The sequence below is a fragment of the Rattus rattus genome, chromosome 4, assembly GCF_011064425.1.
Source record: "Rattus rattus isolate New Zealand chromosome 4, Rrattus_CSIRO_v1, whole genome shotgun sequence".
Lineage (NCBI taxonomy): Eukaryota > Metazoa > Chordata > Mammalia > Rodentia > Muridae > Rattus > Rattus rattus.
In genome coordinates, this window is record NC_046157.1 from 87,838,007 (window position 1) to 87,861,150 (window position 23,144).

At 56.1% G+C, this 23,144-nt stretch overlaps 1 protein-coding gene across 1 annotated transcript in view; it reads right to left on the bottom strand.

Moving 5' to 3' along the window:
- Positions 1 to 23,144, bottom strand: part of Ptprs (protein tyrosine phosphatase receptor type S) — a 60,449-nt gene that overhangs the window by 35,105 nt on the left and 2,200 nt on the right. Inside the window, exons 2-5 of the mRNA XM_032900756.1 lie at positions 7,048 to 7,233; positions 4,719 to 4,864; positions 4,145 to 4,286; positions 1,537 to 1,725 (exon numbers count right to left, since the gene is read on the bottom strand). Of these exons, the coding sequence (XP_032756647.1) occupies positions 1,537 to 1,725; positions 4,145 to 4,286; positions 4,719 to 4,864; positions 7,048 to 7,138 (568 nt within the window). The 5' untranslated portion in view covers positions 7,139 to 7,233. The remainder of the gene's footprint in view (positions 1 to 1,536; positions 1,726 to 4,144; positions 4,287 to 4,718; positions 4,865 to 7,047; positions 7,234 to 23,144) is intronic.

The window sequence follows — 23,144 nt, forward strand, 5'->3', positions numbered from 1 at the left end:
TGTTCCTGCCTCTGCCTCCTGAGTCCAGGGTTAAACACACAGCCATCATGCCCAGCAGAAATATCACATTCCCTGGAGGCCTCCCCGCACAGTCCATAGAAGTCAATGGGAACTTGTCATCTGTGTGGCTGTCAATGGCATGGTGGGACTCTGCCTCTGCCTGGGTTACAGTGGCAGGAGGCCCCAGGGGTTGTTCATATTGCCATAAGGGGAACAAAACCAGTGCTTTTCCATCTTTAGTTTGGTGGTGTTGGGGACAAAGCCCAGGGCCTTGAAAGGGCTTCTACCAGTCAGTATCACATTGGCAAGAATGAACCCAGGTGGAATGTTCCTATCTCCACTGGAGAAGCCCAGGAGGAAGCTCTGAGGGGAGGGGATGCTGGTGAGATGTGACAGCCCCCAGACTGAGGTCAGGTGGTGTTTTTCCTCTTTTCCTTGTGGGTGGGGTCTTATGCAGCCTACCATGGGGGGCAGGTGATAGGACGTTAGTATACATGCCACACGCAGTGGGGTCAGTTACTGTCACGGTGGCTGTTAGTGTGGGCACAGGGTGGAAGAACTGTTAGTGGTTGGTGGCAAGAAGTGAGAACTTACCAAAGCTTTCTGAGCGTTATACAGAGGAAGGAGAAGAGAGAAGAAGGTTAAAGGATGGCCACTGGACATCCTGGCTGTTTGTGGGCACGAGGGAGAAGGAGGACCATGGGGTATAAGGCAGCTCTCAAGACCACATGTTTATAAAACGCTTAGTTATTACCCCTGAACATTGGCCACGTGGTGGCCAGGAGGTGCCTCCAAGTTTGAGAGCTTCCCGGTAGGCTGGGGCCTCTCCTATGCTGTGAGCAGTTTGTCCACAGGTGAACTGTGTCTCAGGTGACTTGTGGGAGGTGTGTGAAATGGACACCCACCCAGAGGACAGCAAGAGGCAGAGCAGGTCTTTGGCAGGGACAGGGACAGGGACAGGGCTGGGGCAGGGCAGCAGAGTGGAACGAGAATGTGAACATGTTGGTACGGGGTGCCGGGGAGACACAGAACATACAGGCAGGACACAGCCAACACTCAGGGGCCAGCAGGCACACAAACATCCCCAGGGAGGGGCGAGAAGAGCCACATGCCCTTGGGGCACGGGAGGGACATGTGTCAGGCACACCTGTAGTAGAGAGCCCAGTCCCAGCATTTTGCCCACAAACAAGAGACAGGTCGAGCCACTTAAGGAGTCACATGCATACAGACCGACCTTGACCAACCACATTCTATAACATCCTCTGGAGCTAGGGTCCCCCGTGACCCTGCCAACCTGTCCTCATGGCTGGTGCTAAGCAGTTACCCATTGATTACAGTCATCCTTACCCACAAAGCACACTATCGAGTCCTAGAGCCCTGTTCCCGCTGGAGACCTCTGTCACTCTCTGTGGTGTGGGTGCAGGGCCTGAGCTCTACTCCGAGGTTACTCCAAGTGCACCATGTACCAGTCTATTCCCCATTAGGCCCTCTGCCACTGTCGATCGTGCTCTCATCCTGTCGGCCACCTATGCCCACCTGATCGAAGCTGCTTGATCCGCCCGTTGCTGGCACTGGGGTCCACAGGCAGGAAGTCCTTGAACCAGGTGATCTCAGGGTCAGGGTTTCCGCTGGCAGCACAGAGCATGGTGGCTGTGCGTGTGCGCTCTACAACCTTCAACTGGGGGCCCATGTCAATGTTGGGGAAGCCAGGAGGCAGCTGGTCCTCTGGGAGTGTGTAGCAGGGGAAAAAAATGGAACAGGAGTTCGGTTATTGTGGCAAATGACCTCAGTGACCACAGTCCTGCTTGCCACCTCCCATGGCCCTTGCTTCTGTGCATAGCAGGGAAGTACCCGCCCTCCTGCCATCCTCTATGGCTCACAGCCCCCAAAACCTCCATGGCTGCTATAGGCAGAGTTTGGGAATTCCAGGCCTGACTGGTGATCCAGTAACAGAGGGCTCACTCCTTCTACCTGCTATGGCTCCCCTTCACCTTCACTAACCTGGGATAGCACTGCTCCTGGGAGGGCATCACGCTGGTGTCTACAGCTAGAGATAAGGACACTGGGTATCATCGGGCGGTGACACCCACCCGGGCTCCCTAGCACCCTAACAGGAACAGTCAGCAGCTCTTCCTCAAGTCCGGGCCACCTGCTTCTGCAGTCCCCTCCTCCCACACTCAACCCCATGATCCTGCTTCTGCCTCCATCCAAACATGCCCTGAAACAAATGGACTCATTCTAGACCCTTTCAGAACCCAGGACCCAAGTCTAGAGAACATCAGCCTGATGTGTGGGATATCCCAGCTTGACACCTGATGCCCAGGACAAAGACACAGGAGCAGCATGAATCTAAGACCAGCCGAGGCTGCCAGGAGAGCAGCAAGAAAGGTACAGAGAACCACCTGAGCCTCAGAAATGCCTGCTGCTCCCCAGGAGAGACAGGTAGAAATGAGATTCTGCATGGGGCCTATGCAGCATACAGATGAACAGGACAGCAGAGCCGGAATGGAGGTCACCAGACATGTGATCAAAAGGAACATGTATTCAAGAAGGAGGATTTGCTAACCCGGGGCCAGGGGCTCTCACTCTGCTTGCCATGTTAACAGTGGCAGGCACAGCTTTGCGCACAGGGGCATGTCCCCTGCCAGTGTTTGTAACTGGAACCTTTTGGCTTGTGGCTGAAAATGTTTGGAGAGAAACGCCTGTCACCTCAGGAGTATGGGGGCTGCTGGGGTGGGGGTGGGGGTATGGCAACAGTCACATGCTTGGGATCCTATACCAGAAGGGACAGCAGTGAAGAAGACTGGGGACAGAAATAGACAAAAACCCCTATCCTGGAAGGGAAGACAGTCCAAGATGTGGCCGGCTCCTATGCATGTACAGGCAGCCTTGAAGGGCCCTGTGCACATACGTGTGCAGTAGCAGCTGGGCTGCAGGGCTGGGGAAAGGCACCACTGCTTGCCATCCCACACAGCACTATGCTTGACTCCTTGGGGTTCGCACACCCTGGGTCACAATCAGATGGAGAGGAAGGAGGGAGGTGGGCGCAATGGCTCTGGCCACTCACATGACAGAAGGCATAGCTTGGGCTTGCCTAGAGCTGGGGGACAGGGGAGATGGAGTGCAGGGAAAAGAGTGTCTGTCCTGGGGGGCCTCAGTGGAGAGACACAGGCAATGGTCAAAGAACAAAGAGACATGGCTGGGTATCTGGCGCTCAAAGCGGCGGGAGACTCTTTTCAGACTTCTGGCGACTCGTGCATCAGTGTGTGATGGATGCAGGCGAGCCCAACTCTGCGTGTTGACAACAAGGCTGGCACAGAGCGGTGTGAGGCTAGCTGCTGAGTCTGTGCTGGGAAAGGTCAAGGCAAAAAATATCCCAGGGAGAAGAGAGAGGGGGGCCCCAGGGTGTGTGGACTTTATGCAGCTCCACCCCTGCCGGGCGCTGGCAATCACAGAGCACTCTGCTGGGGCCCCTTGTTAGAGATGACAGAATCCCTGGACTACTGACCCTGGGACAGCTCAGAACTCCCACCAGTGGCACTGGCCCTATGTCCCAGATTCATGAGGGAGCCCACGGGGACCTGTGATGACCAGAGCAGTGGCTCATGGCCACATATGCAGTGTCCCCAAGGGACAGGACACCCCAGCTCTGACAAGTTCATTAACCCTGCCCAGATCACAGCTCTAAAGCTGCTGCCCCAGGATTTGAATTCAATTGTCTGGTGCCAGTGTTTAGTGCCTCTTACACTAAGCCAGGGGTCTAGGCCATTCTGCCATTAGGGACCCACCCTTTATTAGGTTCCTCTGTGGGGCCGAACCAGCTGTGGCTTCAGGCACCGTGGTTATCTACTTGGGAGTGGTAGGGATTAGCTGGGGAGGGCACTTGCGACCCAAGCTGACTAGGGACAGAGGATCACAAAAGACCCAGGGACAGAGTCCAGAAAGCACTGACCTAGATCAATCTGAGCTTGAAGTCAGAAGAAACTGCATGGACATTTAAACCACACAAACCAAGGGACCTGAGCAATGCAGGGAGCAGAGAAGCCCTAGTTCTTAAGTGGAAAATCCAGCGCAGGAGGGCCGGCTCGAAGCTTGGGGATGCGGTCTATAGGCTGGTACTTCCTCTGAGCCCTGGGGCCTGTACCTCGCAGGACGGTGAGCTTCGCATGAACTGTGATCTCCCCCACCGAGTTCTGGGCCACACACTCGTACACGTTCTCATCCCGGGGTGTCCGAAGTGGCTGGATCCTCAGCACGGCCCCCGAGCTCTCGTCAAAGTCAATGGTCTGGGGAGGAAGATGGGGGGAGATGGTACAGGTGAGCAGGTGAGAATAGGGTGAGTTCTACCCAGTTGAGCTGTGACTGGGTGTCCTGCATACGTGGTTGGGGACACAGGAGACCACCAGGATCAGTCATGGTGAAAGAAGAGAAGCTAAAAGACAAACCCTGACTACACTGAGTGTCCAAATGGAGCTCACCCTTAAGCCTACAATACCAACTACAGGACACATATGCATCTGATGTGGGCATTTCCTCCCACGTGTGGTGGGACTTTGAGTTAAGACTCAAGAGGAGGCAGGGCTTGGCCTGAGGACTCACTCAGGAAAGCCTGCAGTGTCAGAAAAAGGGCTATGGCTGCCTTGTGGCATCCTGAGGCTGTCACTGCCCCACTGGAGAGGGTATGTGGTTCAGGGCACCCCACCCCAGCCCCAGCTCACCTCAAAGCGCTGTGAGTTCACTTTCTTGCCCTTCTTGTTCCAGGTCACCCGTGGCTTAGGATCACCTGTGGCCTGGCACACGAAGGAGGCCACGCCTCCTGACACACCAATCTGATCCTTGGGCTCTCTGATAAATCTGGGTGGCTCTGGGGGTTCAGCAAGGAAAGGGGAGGTCTGAGGGTGTCCAGGCCTCCCTACAGGCACTCACAATCATTAATGTTACATGAACATCCAGATAAAATGTACAAAATGAGCAAAGTTGGTATTAGAGTGGTTGGCATGAGCCGGGGCGCACACCGGCAAGGGGTTTGCCTTGGCTCCATCAGGCCTTGTTCAGACCCACTCTACAGTCCCCATTACTCTGCCTCAGTGGAGGGCTTGGGAGGTCACCAGCTCTGATGCCTGCCTGGGGCTCTGCGGGGGTATCTCTGACACTTCCCTCTCATTGGCTGTTTGGTAGTAGCCTGTCACTCTGGGACTGAACACATCACAGCTATGCTGCACCCAGACCTGTCCCCTCCCCAGATGCCAGAACCCAGAGCTGTCCCTCAAAGCTGGGAACACAATGTAAGCACCCAACAAAAGGGGACCTGGGAGGTAGTGTGAGGACGCAAACCTCAACAGTGGGAGTCCCAGCTTCAAAATGAGCCAGGAGGAAGTAAAGGAGAAACACTGGCCTGGTGGGTTCTCCAGAAACTTCTAGAGCCCTCTGTTTACAAGTCTGGGTCCCCACAGACCCCAGGCACTTCCATTCGTGAGGTGAGTTGACTTATCTTCAGTGGCCACTGTTCGGGAGGCTGCCCAGCCCCCACATACACACACACTCCAGGCCTGCTCCTGAACTTGCAGCCCCCAGTGTCCAGGCACATGAATTCTTGAAGTCTCATTAGATGCTTGTGTGTCCTCTGCTACAGATTTCAGAGGATTATGGTTTGTATGTGGTTCCCTAGAGAACTTAGAAATGACAACCCAAGACCCCAAACCCAGATCTCTACTTCCCTTCAGCCCATGAAGTGATGGAGGCAGACTGGCCTTCTCCACTGCCCGCCAAAAAGACACCTGGGGTCACATGTCCTTAGCCAAGGATGTGGGGGAATGTAGCACTGGCCAGGTTAGACCCCTCAGAGATGGAGCAAACCCCTCACACTCTCCAATCCAGTCAAACCTGCAGAGCTGTCCCTTCCAACCATCTCCTTGCAGGGAGCCCAGAATCTTTACAGTCCCTCTCTTTCCTTCTGAGCCAGTTGATCATTGAGAACATGGGTCCCTGCTCCCTTGTCTGCTAGTCTCTGGTACTGAGTGGACATCCGTTAGTCCACTGGGCTCTGGGCCCCAAGCCAACCCTGCAGAGCCTGCTCCGCCTGTTGCAGTAGACAGGATCTCGACGGTTTCTGCCATCTCTGGTGTGCACACACACACCTCTGTTTTCCAAAAAGGAAAACCACCATGGGCTTTCAAGGGCAGCTCTAAGGGATGAAGTCCCCTTAGCACCAGGCCCAGACAGGCTCACCATGAGTTTTGTCCTCATCTGTACAGAGGCCTAGAGAGGATATACAACCTTCCTGGTCCTCCAGCTCATGCTGGACAGTTAGGGTCTAATCTGGCCCCACAAGATCTGGGAAAACAGCAACTCCTATATAAAGGGGCCCCATTCTCCCCAAGCCCCACCCCTTAGAAAAGACTCAGGTCCAACGTGGAGATGGGGTCCTACAGGGGGTCCAGCTCTGCTGCCTGGCTCAGGTTCCCGCTTCTGTCCATGAGAAACAAGGCTGATCCTCCCCTGAATCCTCCCCTGAATCCACCACAGTACGCTGGCAGCCCGGGAAGGTTCCCTGGACCCAGAGCCATTTTTATACCAGAAAGCAACCATCCTGGCCCACAGAACACACTTTAGTGCTGGATATGGTGCCTGTGACCCTACTAGGCTCCAGGTGAGAAGGAGATATGCATCTCCTCTTTACCAAGTGCGGGATTAAAGGTGTGAGCCACCACTCCGGACCCATCAACATTTTTTATTTCCAGACTTTTTCGTGGCCAGTCAATCCAATCAGGAATGTTAGCAAACTCCTAATATCTACAAAACCCTGCCCTCCATGCCTTCTCTCCTCCTGGTGAGACCTGACCTGACATGGATACAGTAGATATCAAGGAGTCACACATCTAGCTAGCATCACCTCTGTTGTCCATAGCCTTTCCCAAAGCTGGGCACCAAGTCACTTCCTTGAGCATGCAAGTTCTGTTTGCACCATGCCATGGGCTGGGGGCCTGCAGACAAAACCCTCGGATCAGACGAAGAACCAGGTCCACCCACTCCAGCTCGACTTCTTACCTTCAGCCAAGCACCCTCTGGCCAGCAGTACAAGGAAGAGCCCCACAGGACCCACCACAGACACCACGCTGGGACTCCAGGTGGGCGCCATGCTTGGCAGTGGCCTCCAGCCTCCGCCCTGGTGGGGGATGGTGTCCCCGTAACTCACGGAGAGGCCTCAGGCTGAGGTGTCCAGAGGAGCAGCGGCTACAGAGACAACAGTGCATCAGTGAGTGGGGAGTAGGAGTCCAGGGACTTCTCTACAGGTGGGCCTGGAGGAAACCACACCCAGAGACCCAGGTGGGGGTTCATGTGGGACCGGGAAGTTACAGGGACATCTCAGAGCCCTGTCCTGGGTGGATCCAGCAGTTTCCTAAGAGTGTCTCCTATAGCTGAGGCTGGCCACCAATTTGCTATGCAGCCTATGACCTTCAACTCCTGACTGGCTTGCTTCTAGTTCCCAGTGCTAGGGTAGGACCCAGGGCCCTGTGGCTGCCTCTGCCCACACAATAAGCCCCACCTCAACTATGAATCTGCCAAGCCTGGACCTTGACCTTCTTGCCTCCAAAATTATGTCTGGGTTTCAGACCTATCCTTACTCAAAACCCCATTCCAACCTAACGCTGGTCATAGCTCCCAGGGGCCCCAGAACAGCTAATGCTGCACCCCTACTGCCCTGCCCAGAAACAACAGACATTTACTCAGTTTTCCACATAGGCCCCAGTCCTCACCCCACTCACAAGGTCCTAAGTTCCAGGGCAAAGCATCCACTGGGCACACCTCAAACCCAGGACCAGCAGTGCCCTGGAGCTCACATTGCCTCAAGCTAGGGCAGTGGGCTGGAGAGGCCAAGGAGAGGCCAGATAGCTGTGGTCATGGGGAAGAGAGAGGTGCATAATGACGGGTGACCCTATGATTGTGTCTCCCAAAATACCCAGCTGTGGTCACCTCACCCAGCCCCAGGGGAGGGCAGGAACTGCAGTGGCCAGTTCATGGTCCAGTGTGAGTCAGGACGGCATGGACAGGGAAAACAAGAGGGGCTCAATAGACACAGACCACAGTCACAGACATACACAGAGCCAGCCAAACAGTAGACAGACCCAGGCACACCATCAGGCTGCAAGCTTACCCGGGGAACTAATCACAGGGCAAGGGGATCTGGAAATAATCAGGCTATGGACACACAGAAACATAAAATCCTAACATTCACATAGGCAGACGGCCAAACTGGGGACACCCTCACTTCTATACCCAGTCCGATTTTGTACACAGTCAAACCACAAGCCCAATATACAAAGCCAGACCTCAGAGGTACACAGAAGCTTGGATTCATGTCCAGACCACAGTGGGATGCACACAGTGGGGCTGCAGCAGGCAGGATGTTGGGATGTGGTTCACTGATCGTCCACCAGACCCCCTTCACACCAAACACAGGCCTATGAAGTCAGACTGCAGATAACTGCGACAGCCTCAATCTACTGACAGCCAGGTAGACAGACAAAGCCCAGGGCCAGCCTTTGGCCTGGGACCCACCACAGGCCCAGTGGACTCAGAGGAAGGACTGTTGTGCTAGCCAGGGACCGGCTGACCTCACACACCAGCCCCACCCAAAGAGCCTGTGGGTAGATAGAACAAGGACAGGAGTGGTTAGAACCAGGGGACTCAGACAAACCTGGGGAGAGCCTCTGGTGAAGCCAGCAAGCTTGTGAGGCTTGGGAGGGGGTCCCAAGGTAACAGCCAGATAGGCATGTGTAGGGGATGTCCCCAAAGTGGCTCACCACTTAGGCCTCTCAGGGTCCCAGATTTGCGGTGCATGGGATACAGTGGGGTCTAACAGACACAGGCTGAGGGAATGGGAGGGCATCTCCACATCTATCCTAAGGATTGTTAGGGTGTGGGGTAGATGCAGAAAGAGCAACCAAGAGGAAGTCCACAGTACACTATGCCCACGCAGATAGGAAGTCCCAGGTCTGTCACACTACAATCCTCCTTGAAGAGCTTTGCCGAGAGCTGGACAGGACCTGTGTGTCAACCCAAGCTCATCTGTTTGCCCAAGGGCCTTTGCGCACACACACTGGGATATAATGTGATCTATCATCATCATCAGGGAAACTGAGGCCCCTGCCACTCTTCCGGCCATTAGTCAAGAACTCCATTGTCCTTAAAAGCTGACTAGACGCAGCCCTGCAGAGGGGGACTGAGTCTCAGGAGCTGTTAGAGTTCTCCAAGGCTGTCTCAGGTGGGATGTGAGCATGGGAGAAAGCTGGACTGAGCCCCGCAGGTCAGCTGCCTCTGAGGGCTCCCACGCTGCACTCATGGGACGTAATGAAGTGGGTGCCAGCCCACAGGTCATGGGGGCCTAGGGCCAGCTTTGTATACCCACGCAGCCCAGAAGCATGAAAGGGTGATTATAAATAACCCAGGCTGGTGTGACACAGGTCTGGGTCACCGGTACAAGGGGCATCTCCTGAAACCCAATGCCTCCCCCAGCACTGGGAGAGGCAGGAAGCTGAAACTCCCAGACAGTCCCATGACTCTCAGGCCCCATCTCTGATCCATGGATGATGCTGGAAGGGGGCTCAGAGACTCCAAGGGCATGTAAGTGTCCCCAAATCACTGGGGTGTCAGCCAGGAGGGACACAATAGAATCAATCCGCTTGGCCAAGAGGCAAAGTTCCCACAGGGCACACTTCTGCAGCCAACTAGTGCCTCAGGCCCGTGCCCTCTGTGAGGAAATCAAGCTGCTTGCACCTCTTCCCTACCCAGAACTGGATTTAATTACTGTGGATCTATTGATGAGCCAACAGGAGGAGCAGGAGTGGGTGGGTATGGCCTGAGTACTGCTAAGCCCTGACACTCAGAGAAGCCGATCACACACACTCAGTTTTCAAGAAAGAAAACAAGCTCAGAAACAGGGTCGCTGTCCCCAAAGGGCTAGGCTGGATGGAGTAGGAGACCTTACCTGGCAATCTCTCCCTATTTATTACCCTGATTCAGTGTTCTGGGCCCCAACCAGATGCCCCCTTCTCACATACAGCCCCAACAACATCCTTCAAGACCTCAGAAACCCTGCCTCCTATCTCCACAGGATCTCAATTCCGCACAAGAATCCTCTGTGGTTCCCACCTATGGCTACCATAACCCAGTCTCCCATTCCTGCCTCTGAGTTGTCCTACTGCTGCATGCAGTTCCTTGCAAGCTGCACACCCTTCCCAGTTCTCCATGAAACCTCAATCCCACATCCCTCAAGGTTGCCACCCTGCACAGATTGGGTGTGTTCCCAAATCCACTGGCGGGGTACTGTCCCAAATATACATTCCCAGTCCTATCTCCTACTCCCCTCTGCAAAACTTGAATGAAATTCAAGTCGCAGGGCCCGAGGACACTTACTGCATACCTGGACCTCACTGACCTCTTTATCCAAGACACTCTACAAGGGGAAACTGAAGTTGCAGAGCCAAGCTCTGCAGACAGGAGCCAGAGTGGGTTGCACATGTGCAGGGGGCCTGGGGCAGGAGGGGCCCAGAAAGGGGACCACGTGAAGCCGTGGGGTGCACAGGGGCGTGGCCAGGACCCTCAGGGTGTGCAAGGGTGCAGGGGGCCCCCCGGGCCCAGCGAGCGGGAAAGTTTCTGTGCTCCTGGCGCCTCTCCCCCGCCTGATCCCTCTGCGATCCGCAGACTCCGCCCCCGGGTGGAGGAGGGGACCACGAAGCATAACGGTCCGGAGCTCTGCCAAGTGTCGGGTGCGGGACGAGCGCGCGCGAGGCCGAGGGAGACCCGAGCGGCTCCGGTAACAGCCGACCGTCCCCGATCGCTCCCGAGTGTCTCCGAGATCGGGCACACAGACACGCGGGGGGGGGGTCCCCTGGCTCTGTAGGGGACACCAGTATGATAACAAAGGCTGGTCAGGGATCGGCTCGAACGACTCACCGCGGCTGCGAGGTCCGGGCTGCGCCGCTCACTGCGCCGTCCGTTCGTCCGTGCGTCCGTCTATGCCAGCCCAGCACAACGTAGACTTGGCGCAAGCTATAGAGTAGCGGTCGAGTCAGGGGCGGAGCCTGGCCTGCGGGGGCAGGCCCGGAGACTCCGAGGGAGGGGGCAAGAGGCGGGGTTTCCGAGACTGCCCGAGTTTTCTGATAAAGCCGCCTAGGGGTTAGGGCCTCGCAGCGGCAGACTAAGGGCACATCAGGAGGAATAAGGAGCTAGGAGAGGGGCTTCTTAGGAAGACTGGCTGAGGAATGGGGCTTAACGGTAGGCCGAGCTTCCACGGTAGGCTGGGTGAGGGCGGTGCTTATTGGGAAGACAAGCCGGGGGGCGGAGCTTCGCGGTGGCAGGCTGAGGGCAGATGCAGGAGGGAGGGAGCTGGGGGCGGGGCTGATGCTCCAAGCCCTGATAGGGGCGGAGATTCCGCTAGAGTTGGGAGAGAATGGCTGGCTGGGGGCGTGACCTTTCGGAGAGGATTTTTAGGAGGTAGGGGACCCCAGGGTTGGGGAGTGGATTGTAGGGCTTTATGGGGCGGAGCTTTGGGGCTGGGCGTGGCTTTCTGGCACGAAGCCCGGCAAGAAGTGTGGCTCCCGGGAGGCCTGGCTCTGGCTTCTGAGGGTCTACAGCGGTTAGAGGGAGGAGGGACACCGGCCGGAAGTGAGGCGAAGTAACCCTCACTTCTCAGTCTCAGACATGGGGGGTTCCGGAGGAGGGGTGGCACCTCTGACTCGGTTCTCAGCGGCGCCGTCGTCCGAGTGACAGATGCAGGCAAGGACGGGATGGTTCAGGAGCCCCAAGCTAGCCCAGACCTTTATTTCCCACATCTTGGGAACCTGGTGGCCAATGCTCTCGCCCAGCCATGGAAGATTGGAAAACAGATGCTGCCTCTGACTCCCTCTGTGCGCTGTCTAGCTGGCTTCGAACCTGCAGATGCTAGGGGAACCCCTCCCCTATATTCCAAAGAGCAGGACGGCTCACCACGAACAGTCCCCTCCCGCCCAGTTGGCACAGGACACAGTGACTTATAGATGACAACCCAAGGGCCAGATGCCTGATCTGACAGCCATGTAGCAAGTATGAGACCGGCCAGTCCCCAAAATTAAACAACAAAATGCTGTCTGGGTTGGCCCAGGCATGCAAAGGCTCAGGCAACCCACAGGACTCGAGAGGATATCTACCTGCCCAAGTGTGTGGTGCAGATGGGGACTGCCCAGTACACAGCGGAGAGTAAACAAGGGCTAGCAAGCCTTCTCTTAGGCAAGGATATGGAACTGACATCCTGACCCCTTTTCAACATGGTAACCATAATGGGCCGGGACACGGCCACCCCCATGGGAGTCAGGGAAATCTGGGCCAGGTGTCCTTCTCCACAGGTCAACCTAACCTAAGGAGCCCCAAGCACCCTGTCACAGAACTGGTGACCATATATGTTAACAGCTGGTCACAGCACTGCCTCTACACCAGGCATCCTTTGATGGAGCAGCTGGGATCTGTCACTATCACCTGTCCACCCTACCCCCAACATCAGCACAGGGCCAGAACGCCCAGGAAGCTCTCAGCAGAGCACATCACTCCTGCCCTTGACACAACTGTGGCACAGCAACATTTGTAAAGCAAAGTTTCCAAGAGTCTACTGTGTGTACCAGAGATCAAGGGGTGGGCAGGAGGTGGGGAAGAGCACTGCAGATAAGCGAGCGAGGGGCTGTGTGGGAATGAGACCCATGTGGAAAGGAGAGCCAGGGGTGCTGGAAAGGAACATTCCAAGTAAAGGCACGGCTAGCTGGGCAAAGGCCCTAGGGTAGCACAGAGTCTGACATTTTGAAAGAGAAACAGGAGGCCTGTGTGGCTGGAGCAAGGAGCTAAGGTAGGAAAGAGTTCTGTGAGCTTCAACCCTGAGGGATGCAGGAGCCATCGAGGTGTGGGCAGGAGGGATAAGACTGCAGGTGTGGGTCAGGTGCCCAGGATGGAGGCACAAGGCTGGTCCAGGCAGAGGCAGAGCAGGTGGATTCTGGGTAGAATTCTAAAGCCCTAGTGAGTCTTCCCAGGGACTGGTTATTACGGGAAGTGAAGCTGGAAAAGTCCGACTTCAGCATTTGGCGTCCTTAAAGGTGAGCAGTAGAGGGGTGTCCTTGGCCCAAGGGGCTTAGGAACCTGCTGTTACTATGTCCTCTCCACCAGGATGCCACCACCCTTGGAGAGGGACACAGTGATGGATCACATCAGCAGCTCCTGCAGCTGGGATGTTAGGGTATAATTTTTGTTTTTTCAAAATAACTTTTCTTCTAATTATGAAACAGTCCCGTGCAGGAAACTCGCCAACATCAGCAGAAAGGGGGAAGTAACAGTTATCCAGAATTCACAGGGCCAGGGCAGAAACAGCCCAGCCATGACCATACAATCTTTCTTCAGAATGCATATTGAGCACCTACTGTGTGCAGAGATGCTAGCGACAGGGTGGAGGCCACCACCATACCTAGTAACACCTTCCTTTTGACCTCAGAGTTTACTCTGCGGAGACCACATTCCACTGTGTGTCCCTGGGTATAGTCACTGCTACTTGTGCTTCATGGCCAGGGTCACTACACAGTTCCTTCGCTCCACAGCTCAGGCTGGAGACCTCAGGATAGATCCTCTTGCAATGGCATGTGGGTGGGTGGGAGGTTCTCCCGCTTCTGGATCTGCTTGAGTGGGGTCTGCAGGCAACACCTCGTGAGGCTGGGAAGCACCCTAATCCTATCAGCACCCAACACCACACCGGGGGCAACTTCTCCCCACTCTCCCAGGAACTGGTCTGTTGAGTGGTATCTTCACAACTGCCAGCACAGCACAGAACCTGTGACCTGGGGCAGCAGCTTGTGCAGACTGGCAGAAGCATGACCCCACCCTTGCTCACAGCGTCAGAGGACATGCAGCCCACAACGGGCACACCCTGCTGCTTACCAGCAATTGTTATCCCCAGGTCTGCCCCACCTGCGGGCACAACAATCTTCCTTTCCTTTGGGATAAATCCAAAAGACTTTCAGATTCCAGTGATGCTACTCCTCCCTGCCTCCTCCTCCCCTCCTCCCTCTATGCTGCTCCACCATGCTAGGTTCTTTCCTACCCCAGGGCCTTTGTGAGGCTGTGTTCTCTGTCTGAGCAGCCTCACCTCCTCACCCTCCCTCTCACATCCCTGGATTTAATTTCTTTTGTGACTTTCCTGGGTTGCCAACCCCCTCAGTTACTGAGTCTAGCCTAGCTGTGCAGTATGGGTAAGCTAAGGCACATCTGGAGTTCATCCAGGCGGCTGCAGCTCTACCCCCCCCCCCGAACTCCCCATTGCCAAGAAATACGAACCAAGGACACAGAGCTGGGCCACAGGATAGTGGGGTCTCCCAGATGGGGCCACAGTCACACAGAGACTCTCACGGCTCGTGTCACTCTGCTTTAAACAGGTTTACATTAGACACCAACTGCATACACCAGAGTATCAGACCTCCAAGCTCTTGGTACTTGGAAAGCCCAACATTACAGTGCAGCTGGGGTCTCCCTGCAGCCCCGGGTGCCTGTGCCTCAACAGCCCTCAGTGCCTGGGTGGCTGAGCACCCACAGCCCACAGCCTGGCCAAGCTGATGGCTTTGAGCTGCAACCATGAAGCACCAGCCCAAGCTCAACGCCATAAAATTACAAACCACAAAAGGAAAGAGCCTGCGGTCTGGAGCCTTGAGCTAGCCTCTGCTACTCTGTAGCCTGTTTCCCCAACCTATGCACTGGGGGATCAAGCACTGGCTATTTGGTAGCTGGGATTCAATTTGTGTCTTCAAGGCCTGTGAAGATTGGGGAAATTGAGGCAAGAGTCACAGATATCACACAGAATGTCCTCTAGGGAAAGGGGTGTACTGGCAGAGGATGCCTTACAAGGAGGTTTCCTGGAAACAGCCATGGGATGGGAACTGCCAATCAGAAGAAGGTGGGGGAGGGCACAGTCCTAGTGATGGTCAGTGTTTGCTGGGCTCAACAACAATCCTCTTTTACCCCATTGTGACCATTTATAGAGTGCTTGATGTATACCAGGCTCTATGCTGAGCGCTGAGGGCACAGAGCTATGCTCCTTTAGGTATATGACAGCCCATCTAGCAGTCATGTGACAGAGCAGCACAGGACACCCCACCCCACCCCACCCCACGAGTATGCAGGAAGACAGGGTGAGTGGTGAACTAGCCTGGGCAAGAGGGTGAGGCCAGAAGGGTAGGTGGGCAGTTGCTCAGCTGCAGACAGCCTAGAGTTTTCTTTCACTGTGCTTGGGCTCACCATGTAGCCCCAGGTTGGCCTCCAACTCCCTAGGTAGAGATCCTCCTACCTGTCTCCTGAGTGTGGGGATTAAAGGGAGGAGCTATTTTCAGGTGAAGGGAGAAAGTAAGTGCAAGGGGTGGGGTGCAGTCGGAGCCATGGGGGAGTGTCTGCCACACATGCATCCAGGTATCCCCACAGCCAGCCTGAGCATGGAAGGCAGGACGGGGCAAGTCCATCCTGGCTGCAACCATCACACTTCAAGCCTCAGGGCAGCTCCTGAGAAAGGGAGCAAGAGAGCCCCCCACCGTGGTGACGCAGTCATTGCAGCACTCAGAAGGTTTGCCAGGAGTTGGAGGTCAGCCTGGGCTACAGGCTCAGTCCAAGAAAGAAAAGGAAGAAAAGCCAAAACAAACTCAAACCAAAAGGCACCTCCATCCCCAGAGAAACAAGCAATCCCTCTGCCAGGGTCCCCCAGTGCTTGTGGGGTCACTGTCAGTCATCAGAGCTACCAAACTCACACTGAGGGGAAATGACGGACCCAGGGCCGGGAGACAGTGAAATGTCTGCTAGACAAGCTCTAGAGAAACAACACAGCACCACCAAAGAAGCTGAGACAGTCATGGTCACTCGCTGGTAAGGCGGGCAGATTCACAAAGCCGCAAATCCAGGCCTGTGAGACCTGCCTCAAAAAAACTAAAACTATGTAGAAAAGCAAATCCCAAAATCTACCAAGGCTGAGGGTGATGACAGAGCCTTGGGATCCGGAGGCTGGGGTCAGGGCAGCATTGGACTGTCCTCCCTGTGAGCACCGCTCAATTCCCTTCTCAGCCCAGAGTTGTCAGGACTGGCCCCATCTGCAGTGGTCTTGGGAGATGAGGATGGGTGATCCTGAAGGTCTGAGGATGGGTGGGGGTGAGGAGTTCTGGGGGATGAGGATGTGGTGGGGAGTCCTGGGGGATGAGGATGTGGTGGGGAGTCCTGGGGATGAGGGATGGGGGTGGGGGAGTCCTGGGGATGAAGATGGGGTGGGAGTCCTGGAGGATAAGGATGGGGGTGGGGTCCTGAGGATGGGGATGGGGAGTCCTGGGGGATGAGGATGGGGTGGGGAGTCCTGGGGGATGAGGATGGGGTGGGGAGTCCTGGAGGATGAGGATGGGGGTGGGGTCCTGAGGATGGGGGTGGGGGAGTCCTGGGGCCCTGAAGATGGGGGGGGGAGTCCTGGGGATTAGGACTGGGATAGGGACTGGGTATGAGATAATATATATTAGAATCTCAAAAGCCCCCTCAGCTTGTCAGCCCAGTTCCAGCCCTTATGGTAATGAGCAATGAATTACCCACAATGCCTGGCCAAGCGCAAGTGGCTCTTGGCCCAGATCCTAAACTAATTTCTACATGTTCGTGTGTGTATATAATTTTCCTCCCTCCCTCCCACCCCTTTCTCCTCATTAGTGGGGAATACAGAGAGAGGGGCAGAAGAAAACCTGAATGGAAGCAGGGGGACGCCCGCCCACCAAGAGGCCCTGGCCAGCAGGGCCAGCTGGCATGGGCCTGGGTGCAGACTGAGGAAGTGGGATGAGGGCAGGACTGGAGCCAGAGGAGTTTGGAAACCAACAAGCCATAGTTGGCAGCCCAGAGGGTGGGAACAGGCTGGGGGTCAGGGAGCTGTGTTGTGTGCTGTGCAACCTTTGGCCAACACCTTGCTGCCTCTGGGCTCCAACAGCCCAGAGCCTCCCACTTAGTCTGTCTGACTCAGGTGCTGTTCTGAGTTCATGCTGAGCGCTGCACAAAGCACCTCCACTTTGTAGCCTATGCCCTGGTCTCTGAATTGACCCGTCCCTCACACCACCACCCACCTTTCCCATGAGCACCACTCAACTAACTCCCTTTTCGGTCCAGAGTCCTCCGAGGCTCCCACCTCCCTCTGTGACACTCAGGTTCTCTCACTGGTGCAATCTGCCCCGCAGGAGCATTTTGCTGGGCATGAAAACTCTGGGTCAGAATCCTGACCTGTGGTCTTGCTCTGCATCCTCAGATAAGCAGCTTGGCCTCTCTGGGCAGAATACCCATTATTGTAGAATACCCCAGCCTTCACCGCCTCCTCCGGCTGTAAGCTATCAATGGAGGTGGGACCACCTTTCTCTCCCCTTAGGCTGGTGAACAGCCCCGCTTCCCTCAGGAAGCCTCTGCACCTGTCATCAGTTTCTCATGCTTTCTCCTATGTCTCCAGAGGACTTCGCTGACTAGGAAGACACTTGGACCCTGTGAGCACATGTGTGTCTACACAACAGAGGAAAGCCAGCAGCACTCACAGTCCTCCTGCAGGAGCGCTTATAAAAGGAAGCTTAGCTTATGCGTCTGTGCTTGTGGGTGCAGCGCCTGTGCAGGCCAGAAGGAGGTGTCAGGTCCCAAGCTGGAGCTGCACTTAATGCCCTGTGTAGACTTCACAGCCAGTCCCCACCCCATCCTAGAGTCTGTTTCCCCACCCATGTCCCCCCCCCCAGCAGTCTCCTGCTGCAGTGCCCAGCACCTGCTGTCAGGTGGTCAAAGCAGGGTCAGTAGCCCTGTCCTCACCCCGGGCTAGCAGAAGGGGAGCCCGGCCTTAGAGCCAGCTGATCACTAACTTCCCAGCACAGAGAGGGCTCAACATTTGCCCAGAGCCACACAGCATGCCTGAGGTCATGCAGCACTTGAAAGGCAGGCGACACTGAGACCTGGCCCTGGGCTCCAGGCCAGATATGGGTCATGCGCCCCACCCCCAAGCAGCTGAGCCACATCCTTAGCACACATGGTCCTGTGGGTGGCCGGGCTTCCTCAAACATCAAAGGGGGGGGGGAGATCCCAGCAACGGCTATTTCTGCAGCAGCAGGGCAGCACTGTCACATCCCTCACACCCGTGGGCAGCACCCGGAACTCAGGACCAGGCTATTTCTGGAGGCCAAGGTGAGAAGCAGGGAGGAAGACGGAGCTTTGCCTGGGACTGGCCAGAGCCAAAGAGGAGTCAGTTGGTCCCTGGCCTCCCAGGACCAGCCAGTCCTGTGGAGACGGCCTACTGTGCACAGGCTGGGGAGGAGCTGTCAGGAGACCGAGGCCTGCTAGGGGGAAAGGGCAAAGGAAGGGGAGGGTGGGAGGGAGGATAGAAGGAGGGAGGATGGGAGAACTGAGGGCAAGGGACCAGCAGGGCCTGGGGCCTTTGACCTAGGAGAAAGAAGGGGACATGGAGGACAGTGGGCAAAAGGAGGAGGGAACTGAATGAGGTGTAAGAGTGGGAGCTAGGACTGGGTGACCATGATGGGAGGGGACTTCTCAGGGCCTGGGGACACTAGAAACTGCTTTTCTCCTGGCAAGCCCCAAGCCTGGAGACAAGCCTAGAGACAGGCCTGAGGGTGCTGATAGGCAGGGTGGTGAGGACTGGGGAACAGGGAGACACCCAACAGCAGTGTCAGCCTGAGCACAGTGCATTAGTACCTGCTGTGTGACTCTGAGCGCACACATGTCCTCTCTGAGCCTCAGTGGAAATGACCATAGTTTTCTCAAGGCAAAGCAGCTGGATGAATTTAAAAGTACTGTGCTTCAAGCACCCAGTGGAGAGGCTGGGACAGAGCCGGCGCCAGCCTGACTTCGTCCACCATCACCCTTATCCCCATGAGTACATTTCCCAGAGAACCCCAGTTTTTGGGATGCTGCTTCCCACCCATAAGCTCCTCTAGGGAAACCTCATTGCTCACAGCGCCCATGGCACAAGGCGGCTAGCTACATGAGCACCAGCCGACACCTATGCGCTGCCCGCCCCCCCCCCCGCACACTCCCAGGAACCCTGCAGGGGCCGCGATGCCCAGGTCACCCCGTCACAAAGTCCACGCCCCTCGGGGTCACCGAAGTCACCCACCGCGTCCTGGCACCTCCGGCGCCGCCGACAATATGTCTCTTTCTTCTCTGTAAACAAATGTCAGGAAAATAAATAGTTTTTAACGGGCTCATTAATTGAGTTCAGGAAGGAGCCCCTCCCCTAGGCTCCAGCAGTGCAGCGGACGGGAGGAGGGACACGGGAAAGGGGGCACGGAAGACAGGCAGGGAGCTAAGGGTAACAGGAGAAGTAGGAACACGTGAGGGGGTAGGAGGTGGCCCCCATGCTGTCTGATGTCACAGAACTCCGATGCTGTCTCTTCTTCCTACCACTGGAGAAACTGAGGCCACTCCACAAAACACACCAGGGCCTTGAACCTGGAGCTCACTGATTGGGCGCGCTATGGCCCCTCCCCCATCTCTACCTCTCCAGTGCCCGGGTCACAGGGTCACGAGATCACAGGATAACACCTCAATTGGTATTTCCAGTGCTGATCCCCCAGACTCGGCACTGGATGGTTCCACTCTGGACCAGATGCCACGGAGTGCAGCTGAAAGAGGTCACATGTGCACCTAAGGCCACACAGCAATCCCCCTGCACCTGCTTTCATTGGCCAAGACCAGAAGGGCAACTGGATGATGACAACCCAGACCAATGCCCCTGGGAAGCCCAGCTGCTGGGAAAGCATGCTGATCAGAGACACTTAGCAACTGTCCCAAGATCACACAGCTAACAGGGAACAAAACCCAACTACGGAGCTCTTGTCCAAAGAGGAAAGAGGTCTCTGTGAGCTCAGCAGCATCATATGGCTTCCCAAATCTCAGAGGCCTCGGCCTTCCAATACTCTCCCCGTCCTTGTGCCTCAGTTTCTCCACGTGGTACCCATGGCTCCCTGCGTGCTCGGCTCTGTCCCTTTAGTCACAGGGTTGATGGTTCTGCCAGCTGTGTGACCATGGAAAAGTTGCTAACCCTCTCTGGGCAGGGCCTTATCTCTCTGTGGCCTCAGAGCCTGTACCAGAGCTCACCCGAATGTTAAGGACCGGGTAGCACAGGCTCCTGGCACCCCCACACATTCATCACCAGCTGTCCCCCAGCCAGTGAAGGATCCCTGGGGTAAGGTAGACACAATGCACCAGTGAAGGATCCCTGGGGTAAGGTAGACACAATGCATTGACAGCTGAGGAAACTGAGGGACATGTGTGACTCCTGTATAGATGTGTCACGACGACCTATGGAGGGTGAGGCTGAGGAGTGGGGGGCCGCCTCTTGACTTGAGGTTTTTGTTCATTCCACTAGGTTCCTGGAAGCCAGAGACCCAGGGGCTGGGGTAAAATGCCCATTTCATGCCAATGGGGGGTGTGACCCTCCCCCTCCCCACCAGCCCTGGATAACCTTGAACTCCAGATCCTTCTGCCTCCACCTCCTGAGTGCTGGAATGTCACCGGCCACAGAGAAGCTGCTCTTTCTGTGGCTTCCTGACTCCGTTTCCCCCTTTTGACTACTGGGAGGTTCTTGACCTCCACTACTGCACGGGCCCAGCTGATTCCACATTGTGCCGTGTGGCCTTTGTAACATCCTCTCCCTCTCTGGGCCATCCTGGACCCTTTCCTCATATCCGATATCCCTGCTAACGCTGGAGAATTCTGGGAAACCCGCCGAGTGTTTCCTCTTCGAACTTTTTTTTTCTTTTTTTTCCGCAGCTGGGGACGGAACCCAGGGCCTTGCGCTTGCTAGCGTTCTACCACTGAGCTAAATCCCCAACCCCCTCTTTGAACTTTTTAAAACCAATGTTTTGTTTTATCCATTTTAGCGACATGGCGGTTCTAGCTTCCAGCTTGTGGCCACAAACACTTACCCGCTGAGCTCTTTCGTTGACCCCCCTCACGAAGCTGACCCTCCCATCTAGAGAGCTAGAAGTCCCAGAGTCCCGCAGCGGTCATTCCTACCCACCTTGGGCCCCCCACGGTCCCGCAAAAGTGGGGCAGCCTGGTTAGGCAGCCAGCGGCGGGGAACTACGCCCCAGTTTGCATCGCTGAGTCATCCGTCGCTCTGGAGGGGGCTGCGGATGAGGCTGGGGGATGCCAAGGAGCACGGACTCACTAGGAAGTGAGTAACAAACCTCAAGGCAGCATGGCACCTGGGGTCCTAACACTGCTGAGCGCCCGATGTATACATTCCCCGACAACCCCTGGGGTGGGTACTGTCCCTTTTATTCACAGAGGAGGAGAAAATACATCAGCACAGAGAGGTCCCTAAGGCCACACAGTCAGCAAGCCGAAGATGCGGGATTTGAACCTTTGGTTCTTTAACTCCCAGAGTGCTTCGTGATGCGAACACTCGGACCTCTCTAGTCCTCCCTCTGATTTAAGCCCGCATCACGCCAAGTCAGAGCGGCGCCATCCTCACCCCACATTCTTTTATTTGCTAATCACGGGGTTAATTATCAGCTTAATTCGATTAAACACCCACAGGCGTGGAACGCACAGGGAGACAACCTCATGGAGGTGACATCCGGTCCCGCGCGCGAGGTCGCGACGCGGCTTCCCCCTGGGCAGCCTGGGACAGATTATGTAGCAGGGAGACACAGCGAGGTCTGGAAACCCAGCAGAGCACCGGGGAGCAGTGAGGTCACCCAAAAGCAAAAGGGATCTTCCAAAAGAAGGGGACGCTTGAGTCAGCTCCAAGGACTCGGGTAAGGGCCGAGTGCAGGGCACGGACGGACGGGAGAGACTGAACCCCAGGTTTGTTCTCAACTCCAAGTCCCACCGAGAAATGTCAGTCCCCGGCGACAGTTCGGCCAGGCGGAGGGGGGCGGGGCAGCTCAGAAGGAAGAAGAAAGACTAAATTAAAGCGGAGTCCACCGTCGCCTGAACGCCTGAACTCGTGAAAGATGACACGACCCCACACCTCGAGGCGCCAGCACTAAGGCGCGCGTGCCGCGGAGATCGCCACCGAGACACCCCCCACCACATTTGTGTCCTTTAAAAGAATTTTGATTATTACTTTTTATATATGTAAGAAAAACAGGAAGCCACGCGGAGATTAAGATGTGGCGACTTGAAATCACTACCGTGCTGTGCTACCTCAGTCAGAAACAATCACCCTCTCTGGTTACCCTTCGGAAACCGCAGCTCCGAATCCCTAAGGTCAAAAAGCTCCCTGCGCCTCACACGCAGATTCCCCAATCCGTGGTCCTCATTCCCCAGCTGCTCTATCTTCCCCCTAGCAACCCCATCCTCCCCGCCCAGCAGCCCGGCTCCCCCAGCAGTCCTGCCCCTCCCCCCAGCCCATTGTCCTGATTTCTGGAGAGACTCTGCCCCTGTCCGTGCGCCCCGGGTCTTTGTTGAGGACCCTCCGGTGGATTTTAGTCGCGATGTGGCTGTCGGCCAAATGTAGCCTCCCCCACAAACCCCAGCACCGCCACAGAGGACAGAGGAAGGGCGGCCTCCTCCTCCCGCGACTTCCAGATTCTGGGACGTCAGTGGCGGGGACCTGGTGGCTTTTCCTTGTCCAAATGCTGGACCAGAGAGGGCTGCAGCTGAGCCCTGGGATGCACAACAGACGGGGAACAGTTCTATCTTAGGAGTACATCTCTCTCCTAAGAGACCCTCGGTTGAGGGACACCCCCCCAAAAGAAAGCCACAGCGAAGCAATGTTCTACTATCCCAACCAGACCCCAAGACTCTCCCCTCCGGCTAAGTAAAACGCAGACGAGTGGGACTCAGGGCGGCAGACAGGGCTCAGCCCTGGTAGATGTCCCTAGACCTGGCCGGTTTTTAAATATCTCTATTTTTAGGCTTTTCCTCCGGCTCGCCCCAACCCCGAACTCTCCCGACAGCCCCTCTTTCCCCTGACCCAGCGGCTGAGACACAGGGAACAGGTGAGCGCCGGGTTAGCGCGGCAGGGCCACGCGACGGGGACATCAGCGTAGCCACAGATCCGGACACCGAGAGACACACAGAGTAAACACAGAAGGGGAAACCGAGTCACCAAGAGGCACTTGGCCGCATTCGAGTAC